Below are 9,243 nucleotides of genomic sequence, written 5' to 3'. Positions count from 1 at the left end.
TCTCACACACACACACACACACACACACACACACACACATAAAATAAACATTTCATAGATCATTCAATTCAAAACCCCAAACCCAGTGCTGAGGTCCTCTGATGGGTTTCTGAAAACAGCTGATGATATCCCACAATCCTGTGCGTGCCATCTTGTGGCAGCTGAGCTGAAGGACAAAAACAGCATCTGAGAGGTGTAAAATGTAGGTGACTTCGTTTCTATCACCAAAGTGCTGATTTGTTGTAGATTATGCGACTATCTCAAAGGGTTCGGGTGTGTAATGTCACGGTCCCCTCTTTCTGCCATCACACCCCGAGCTGCTCTTACAGCAGTAAAAGACAATCTGAAACTTTCTAGAAAATGGCCCAGATATCAAAGGCTTTGTTCACACGGCAGAGCATCTTTTCTGTGTAGCCTGCAGTGGCTTGTGCTAGCATAGTCCCAGTTAAATGGACGCGAGTTGGATAAGCAATAATTTTTCTGCCAGTGTAGACCCAGCGTACAGCTGACGAGCGTGTCTGATTCATCCCGTTTCATCTGGTTCAGTGCAAGTGTGCTGACGCAGAGGCACATCATCGTCCAGGTCAGATAAAACACTTTTATTGTTGCGGTTTCTTTAAAGACAATCTGCTGTTGTAGTTTACACTAATCTTAAAATGTAGGCATTCAAGTCAATATTTTATTTAACATAATTCATATTGCAGTCATCATGAACAACTGGGATTTTTTAATATACACAACAAAATTGTAACATTGTACGCAACCCTTCCTAACCCTACGACGATCCTCCTCAGGAAAATCCCATCCCACCCATCCCAACCAGGAAAACTAGAGCAAAACATCGCAGGTCTCCCAAGCTCACAACAGCCCAGTTAGCAGACGGATCCTGCCGATCTCGTGTTAACCGGCCTCTAGCTTCAACGGGATATCAATTTGGCAGCACTGGTCGAATGCGATGCTATACACATCTTTTTCTGCAAACGTAAAAATGAGTGACTACTTAGAGTTAAATGCGTGCGACTGGAGGCAGGTTCACCGTTGCCGAAGCCCAAACTAATTCAGTCCTCAAGCCTTTGAAATGGAAAACAAGTGTACTGATCTGAATGTGTCTCTGTCATACGGGTCTGCCGTCTCGCTCTCTGTGAGTGGGAGGATGAGTTAGCAAAAATAAACAGTGGGTACCAGCATAGTGGCAAAATACGACTGGATTCTCTGAGCAACAGTCACTGACCAGCGCCCCCCCCGTCCCCTTCTGTGTGCGGTCAGTGTGTCGGTCAGTGCGTTTCAGCGCATGTAAACCATAAATGCATTCTGGGATGTGAGGGCCGGCGGCGTGGACTATTTGAGACAGCGCTCGAAGTATGTGGCGCCCACGTATCCGCCGCGCAGTGAGCGCTGGACGTTCTGCTCGAAGAGCCGCCGGTTCGTCTGCAGCACCTCTGCCGCCTCTTTGTTCAGGGGGTCTTCAGGGTTGGGCTCCTGCAGGAGGGACACAGAACAAGACAAAGGGCCGTGATTCACAGCAGCTGAAGAAAAGCTACAGGAGAGTCCTGACGTCTGCCAAGTGCAGACTCAAGCCTGCTCAGACAAGCCAGGGTTTCTGCTCACCATCAGGAAACCTGTGACCTGTGAGACTCACAGAGGTGTGAGCTAAACACAAAGCTGAACTTACCAGGAACAGATACTGCAGTCCGTATATGATGGAGTTAATCGTCAGCACTGGCTTCCAGTCTTCTCTGAAATATAACATATAATGCAATGAGAACGAGCGCTCAGGTTAGCTGGTATACGATCATGGACGTGGGAATAACTGTAAGAGTGCACGCAATACCTCAGAATATTTAGACAGACGTTGCCTTCGAGGTCAATGTTGGGGTGATAGACCATCGTTTCACATTTTACTTTCGGAGGGTCGTGAGGGTATCCCTGTCCTACCTGAAAACCAAAACAACACCTGACCTTTAGTCACTGTTCAATGATCATCTCACTAGCTTTTCAAGAAGAGATCAGTGTCGTATTCTAAAGCAAATATCATGCCATAAAAACACTGAGGTGACCAAACGTGTCAGATTTCAAATCTGTCAATGACAAGTCAAGAAATTGATTGATATTTCAATGGGTCATAACACGAGGAGTCAAACTGTTGATTATTTTCTGAAGAAAGCTGCACAAATGTGCTTTATTTCAGCATGCTGGGCCTGATCTGACTGCAGACTGTACATACACTGACATACACAACGGCACTGCTTTGAAAACTACACTACAATCAAACTTGATTACAAGAAAGTATATAAATAGAAACACATATGCAAAGGAAGAAATGTATATCATCTACCAAACTGGCTATAAAAAGGTCTTTAGCATTCATGACAGGAAAAGTCCTGTGCATCTTTAGCATCCTTCTTGTTTTAAGCCTGTTGTACAAAGACGTACAACTCCACACCGATCTCTGTTTTACTGCCACAGGCTTGATCATTCATGGCTGAAAGTGTTTCAGAGTCAGACTGGTGCAGAATCTGGTGACACTGACAGTGAGTGAAGACAAACCTGCACTCTTCATCTTTACATCACGATGCTTATTAGATCAACTCTTCGTTCTTCTCATCTAATATATAATATTAAATCATCGTAACTCTTGCTTCAGAACCGGGACACGTGTGAAAACATGGTCAAATGATGAAATTAAATCCCTTTCTGCCATGCTCTGTACGTCCTGGCTTTTATTTTCGTGCACATTTGAAGGCCTAAACACAAACATAGCTGGAAATGAGTAAGCACTGCATTAGTAATGGACTCTACTAGAGCAGGCTGTAGCCTGGTGTCAGCGTCTGATCTGTCGTGGGTCTACAGGCGAGTGTTCACGCTGCTCGAGGTGCGGTTTACCTTAAAACTGAAGACAAATTTCCCACCTTTATAGAAACCCTGCAAAAGAACAACACAGAAATTATAAACGCTTACGAGATGTACTGGGAGTGCGAGACAGCATTCAGATCACATTTACATGATTCTGCAGCTGCGTGTCACAGTTCCCGCTTTAATATTTCCACAAGCTGACAAACACTACACTTCATCATGAGAATCCATCGATCACACAAGAGCAGACCTCGTCTGGGGAGATGATGAGCTTGAAGCTGAGCAGGTCGTCCTGGTCGGGGAACACCATCTCACACGTCTTTGGCAGGTTCAGCTCATTGATGTCTGTCACAGAAAAACAACACCTGCATTACACACTGACAAACCACTCACTATGAATTCTGAAGGGTTCCAGCCTGGTCTTTCATTCAGTCTTGGTGGACGGTGGTATTATTGCTCACTTCATGAGTGTGGGAGATTGGCTAAGACCTTTTTATAGTTTTCATCTGCAGAAGTGCAATCACTCTCAGGATTTTTTGAGAGGCCTGGTTATAGATCTACGGTCTTACATACCAGTCGATTCACATTAAAGCCGAGGCGTCTAGTAGATCAGGACATCATCAACTTCTCTTACAGAATATGGACATGACCTTGATCACTTTTGCTGACCGTGATAAAGGTCACTGTGTGTGTTTGCTCATATAAGAGTGAATTTCAGCAATATATCAGTCAGTCACGCTGCAACAGGGGAGCGTTTCAATAAGCGTCTTTCCAGATCAAGATGATGGTTAAAGGTGCAGTACGTAATACTGACAGCTAGCAGCTGAATGGATACTGCGGTCCAAACTCTAAATACTGGAGAGCCAATATCGATGGATGCCGAGGCTTTTTAGGTCGGGTAGAATCTGCGATCTCTCACCCAGTTCATTTGCTGCTTTTCCCGGCTCCAATAAACGGTGTTCTCCACCCACTGGCAACAAGGGGTGTCGAAGCCCTATTGGCTGAACTGGCAGTGGGCGGAGTCACACAGACCAAAACAACAACAGACATTGTGACACTGAACACACATTTCAAAGCAGAATAGCTGGCTGCTGTGTTGTTTTTCAGAGAAACAGCTATGTGAATTTATCATGTTTCCTAAATATCTGCAAACATATCATGGTGTTTTTATGCTTTAGTACGGACCAAAAATTACTTACAGCACCTTTAAACAATTTTGATTATTCTATGGCCATCTGCAATGAAGAAAGTGAAGACCAACTGATCAACAATTCACATTCGAAATGTTAAGCAAGTGCTGCTTGGTTTGTGGTAGTGCTGCAAGATGAGGAAAAATCTAATTGCAATGTTTTTCTGATAAAATTGTGAATACGATTTTAAAAACACAGAGTGACGTGCTTCACACAGGCTGTTTCGCGCGAGTCTTCCTTCATTCAAAGTGGTTGTGCACCTCAGCTCAAATAACACACAGTGCATCTATTTAATTCATTAATTCGCAGTCTTTGTCTTTTGATCATCACACCAGGCCATATTGTTGATTTAGTTTTATTTCGATTAATCATGCAGTCCTAGCTCCCCGTTTGCATGACGGTCCTTATGTGTTCAAATGCAACTCTTTGGTGAGACGCAGGTGACAAAACACAGGCTTTCCTCGCCGTTAGCTCTAGACTTTCATTCATCTACAAAACACAGATGAAGGCATTGTAACGCCTTTACAGGACGGGTCTTAATGTCTTTAAATGTATGGACTTTTTAAGGTCTTGACATCTGGCAACCGCAGCCGTGAATGCCTGTGGAGGCTCATTACTAATGCAATAACGCAAATACCTACTTAAAATGAACCGTTTTCAGGATAAATAACGCCCCACAGGCAAATATGAGGACGATTATAATACGTGCTGAACCCAGCTGAATAATAATGACACCATTGGGCTTTCCATAACTTTCATAAATATATAGTCAATTCAGAGTCTAACTGACTTCTAAACGAAGCCATGCAGTGTTTGACCTCGGCAGCGCTCACACTGTAGAGTCTGAGGGTCAATCCACCGCCGACAGCAGGCCACACCAGCTTAACCCCAGAGTCTGAAGAGCTTCTGAGCTCCTGAAACTCTGTCCCTCCAGTCAGAGGTCTCCACGACAATCAGGCAGTTTAATCCAAGTCTTCTGAAGAGACACGATCGCTTCACACCAACAGATTTAGGCTTATTCACTAATAAACTGATGCATGCTCATTGACAGGACTGGCTCTCGCACGACTGAGCTTCTGTTGAGCATGCATGATGAGCTCAATGTTCACGTGTGAATTAAAACCTAAATTAAACCTGTCGATCATTTAAAGCACTCGTGTGTCTTCAGAAAACCACCCTCTTCATTTGGATGCGTTTCAGACAGACTTTAATATGTCGCTTGTGAGGCGTCGAGGCTTTGGTGGAATGAACCGAACGGAGGGACAGAAAAGCGCGAGTAAAAGATGGCTCAACCATCCCTCGAACTTATTTGATCGTTTGAGTGGTTTATGACGGCGATGTGTTTAATCTCGAGTGTCTCCGGGTTTACTGCGGTCACCTGCTGATCTCTGTGACGGCCTGAAGTGTCCCGCAGGCTCAGAGAGATGATGTGAAAGCAGCAGATAGATGGGGTTACGGTCAGACAGCTGAGGCTTCTGCATCTGTGCGGCTCGTGAGGAGGCTAACGCTCGCTAACCGAGCAGGCCTCGATGTTGTGACTGAGATTGAGTTTGCTCTGGCGGAGAACGAGTGTTTCTGCCGTGCTGTGTGACTTTAGACATGAGCTTCACTCTCTGTGACGCCTCTGAAGTGTCCAAACACCGAGTAAATGTCAATAAAATCGCGCAGACCGACTGGAGAGTGCGCTACATGTTAGCGCGGTGGCTAATGCTACTGTCGCTCGGCAGCGTGAGGAAACCTGTCTTTAAACGAGCCGGACTGAATCGGAGCCGAATCTGAGCTGAATCTCTCTCTATCTCCGTGTGTGTGTGTGATAAATGGAGGTTTCTGGCGGGCTGTTTGGCTCTCGTACCCTTCTGTATCCGCAGCTGGGCCGCGCTCGCCTTCTTTCCGCCGGCTCCGGCTCTCGTTCCTCCGGCGGACTCCTCGTCCTTCTTCTGCTGCTTCAGCGAGAAAAGCTTGATCATCTTCACTCAGTTCTGTGCTGAGAACCAGCCGAAGCCAATCTAGCCCTGATCTGACGCCGCTGATGAGTGTTTATCAGGTAACTGAGCGGATGCGCTGTGTTTTGCAGCAGCAGCAGAGGGAGCCGGTGTGTGTGTGTGTGTGTGTGTGTGTGTGTGCTAGCTGCTAATGCTAGCCGCACAGTCACACATCTGACTCTCTTCACACTCAAACTCCATTCTAGCAGCTGCTTCCAGACCAGCTCAAACCAGCCGACACGGGCAAACCACCTTAGCCTGGTTTTTATTATTATTTTTATTATTATTATCATTGTTGTTGTATGTATGGATTTAAAAACACTATTATTGTTATTTATTCATTTTGTTTTACTGATTTGACATCTGAAGCATTGTGCTGTAAAAAATAAATAAATAAATAAATCAGCAATATAAATAACAGGAATGTTTTGGGTAGGGCACTAATGGACCACATTTCCCATGATGCCTTTCGGCTGTGACGAACAGACCGGGAGGAGCTTTCGTATTTTTTTTTTTTTTACGCTCCATATTTTTTTATTTACCATAGTTCTTTATTTATTTGATTTAGGGGAGCAGGAGCAGAGTGCGATGGCGTCGGGGTGCTGAGCGAGCTGGTCTGGACTCACTGGGACAGTAGGAGACAGATTTAATATTCATACACGCACAGCAGAGGAGCACAATAGGACAGAGCGAACAAAAGAGTTTATCCGTTTACGCTGTTCTCTCTTTCAGGTCAGCGGACCGTGTGGGAGTCATAAGCGCTGGACACTGGCCTCAGCAGAGCTCGTGTGGTCTGTGGATGTGATCATGGATGCTGGAGTCGGTGATTGGTGTTTAAACGAGTCACTCATGTAAACCTGTGAAAACAGCAGGAAAGTGGAGCGGAGAAACAAGGAAGCGCTCTCTCTCATTGTGTCCATCTGTCGCCAGAAAACATCACTCTAATGCTCGATCAAGGAGTACGCGACTCCACGCGAGCAGGTGAGTCGTGTGTCTGTGACTGTGTGGCTCAGCTTCGCCAGATCAGGACAGTTAGTGAAGCCCTGCTAAGTGCTGCTAACCCTGCTAGCCCCTGCTAGCTGCTGCTTCCGGCGGCTCTGCGGCGCTTCCGCTGCTTCATCGCTGCGCGTTGGGCTCCAGATCAGATGCTTTTCTGTGAAGGCACGAGTGTCTGTGGAGCTGAGGCGACTGACTGCTGCTGGTTAGCTGTAGATACACAACACATGTAAACACGGTAAAGCCCCGCAGGCTTGCTCGGTCTTCTCTGAAGCGCTTCCTCACTCGATGCTGCTGTAGTTTGAGTTTAGGCCCACAGCTCACCTGACACTGTGTGTGGGGGTGTAACCCTTCAGGCAATAACATGGCAAACCACCAAAACACTGCAGCTATTACAGGTTCTGGATGCTCCTTAAAAGGACCATGAGTAGTAACCGGTGTTACCACAGTACTTGTGTGCAGAAACAGTGTTGTTTTCTGTCAGTGGTGGTGAATTCAGAGGAATTGAGCTCAGTGAAGGCCAGCTGGTGTTGTTATTAGCACTCAATAATGATGTGAAACGCTGATGTTTAACGTGTCAAAAGCATATAAAGTGAGTAAACTAGTCTTCATCAGCTCACCTGTATACATATACCATGAGAAAGCATAAAAACCTTCATTTGGCCCTTCATTCAAGTGCTGGGTTCAGTCCGAGTCGAACCGTTTGCTCGGTTCAGTGTCTGTGGAGGAGCTGGAGCTGAATCAGTTCATTCATCACCGGATCAGATACGCCTCTGTTTCCGCTCATTTCCAGTCTCAGGCGTCCCAAAGTGAGTTCTGATTGAGTAACTTGTAGTTTCTTGCACAGACCGATCGTTTCGCTTCATAAGACCTCAATATAGCATCAGGAGCCACGGGCATTAATGTTGTGTTCCTCCATATGCTTTTTTCATTCTCAAAGTGCACTGCTGCTGCTGACTCACATTTACTCAATCACCAAGGATCCCGGTTTCAGCTAAAAATCTTCTACTGAAGAAGAAAACCGTCTCCTATATCTTGGACGGCCTGTGGGCGAGTAAATTAACAGCACATTTTCATTTTAGTGTGAACTGTCGCTTTAAGAATCTGAGAATTCAGCGTGTGACGTCAACTGTTAGAACGAACCCAACTTTCAGGATATGAGGGCATAAACACCCCACATGAGCTTTTAGCGTATACTCCTGTCATATGATATAGTTAAGGTCGCCATGTAATCAAAGTTGTAAAATGTATCGAATGAATGATTTATCCACACACAGCATAATATTTTTTAATTCATGTGTCACATCACAGTGAAGAGCAAGTTCTGACATTTTTATTAAGGATTGCAGGGTTGAAAATATTTGCGCATGACAGTGAGACGGGTCACGTACATGAGGAAAGCAGCTCGGGCTCATGTTAATGTCATGATCAGTGATCAGCGCTGAACTCTCCCTCCAGAAGGACTCGGATCTTTCACATGCTCTGGCTGAGAAACCCGTCTGGACGGACTCAGACTGTTAGCAGTATTACTCTTAGACCTAATGCACTCGTCTTGCACGGTTTATTCACAGCTCTTTCGCTCTCATTGCTCTGTGTTTTGGGCTGATCCTCGAGAGGTGGCCAGATCGTGTTTGTGTTTTTCGTGCAGACCGAGAGCTCTGCTGTGATTACTGTGAGCGCTGACAGAGATGATCACTCTACAGCTCTATCAGGGTTTCAGGCACACGAGCGGAAAGCTACGTCTTTGCACTTTATTTGCCCCTAAATAGCACATACCAGCACTTTAAAAGCACATATTAGTAAGCTTTCTGAGATTTTTCTGTATGGAATACAGCAATGTCATAACAATTAAGTATAATTTACATAATATTTGCTTAATCGTTTTTTAACAGATGGTATGCAAGATTGTTTTTGTTAAAAGGATAAAATACTGATAACTAAGCAGACTAATTATGCTGCTTATTTTCTTCTGGAAAGTAGCATTCATCCGGTTCAGTTATCTGGCAGTCTTCGGTACAAGTGTGCTTGTGAGAGAGAAGACTCACACTCACTCACACTCACTCACTCACTCACTCACTCACTCACTCACTCACACCCACTCACTCACATCCACACCCACTCCCATTCACTCCCACACACTCACACACACACACACTCACAACCACACACACACTCACAACCACACACACTCACACCCACACCCACTCACTCACACCCACTCA

At 45.4% G+C, this 9,243-nt stretch overlaps 2 protein-coding genes across 6 annotated transcripts in view; one reads left to right on the top strand and one right to left on the bottom strand.

Moving 5' to 3' along the window:
- Window positions 1–661: 661 nt before the first annotated feature.
- Window positions 662–6,152, bottom strand: LOC107703642 (NEDD8-conjugating enzyme Ubc12-like). Its single transcript, XM_016506355.1, has 6 exons — window positions 5,896–6,152; window positions 3,104–3,198; window positions 2,884–2,922; window positions 1,832–1,935; window positions 1,673–1,736; window positions 662–1,479 (listed from the first exon to the last, which is right to left on the bottom strand). Exons 1-6 carry the CDS (start codon window positions 6,008–6,010, stop codon window positions 1,339–1,341), a joined length of 558 nt encoding a protein of 185 aa, XP_016361841.1. The 5' UTR covers window positions 6,011–6,152; the 3' UTR covers window positions 662–1,338.
- A 6-nt stretch (window positions 6,153–6,158) lies between these two features.
- fbxl19 (F-box and leucine rich repeat protein 19) overlaps window positions 6,159–9,243 on the top strand; it is a 13,103-nt gene continuing 10,018 nt past the window's right edge. Inside the window, exons 1-2 of one of the 5 annotated variants that reach the window (XM_016506350.1) lie at window positions 6,159–6,286; window positions 6,594–7,006. The gene's annotated coding sequence lies outside the window, so the exon portion shown is untranslated. Of the gene's footprint in view, window positions 6,287–6,387; window positions 7,260–9,243 lie in introns of those variants that run through there. The other 4 variants (XM_016506351.1, XM_016506352.1, XM_016506353.1 and 1 more) reach the window with 4 other exon arrangements.

The sequence above is a fragment of the Sinocyclocheilus anshuiensis genome, unplaced genomic scaffold (assembly GCF_001515605.1).
Source record: "Sinocyclocheilus anshuiensis isolate Anshui unplaced genomic scaffold, SAMN03320099.WGS_v1.1 scaffold1212, whole genome shotgun sequence".
In the NCBI taxonomy this organism is placed as follows: Eukaryota; Metazoa; Chordata; class Actinopteri; order Cypriniformes; family Cyprinidae; genus Sinocyclocheilus; species Sinocyclocheilus anshuiensis.
Note: the sequence above shows the minus strand (reverse complement) of the source record. Positions and strands in the feature narration are given on the sequence as shown.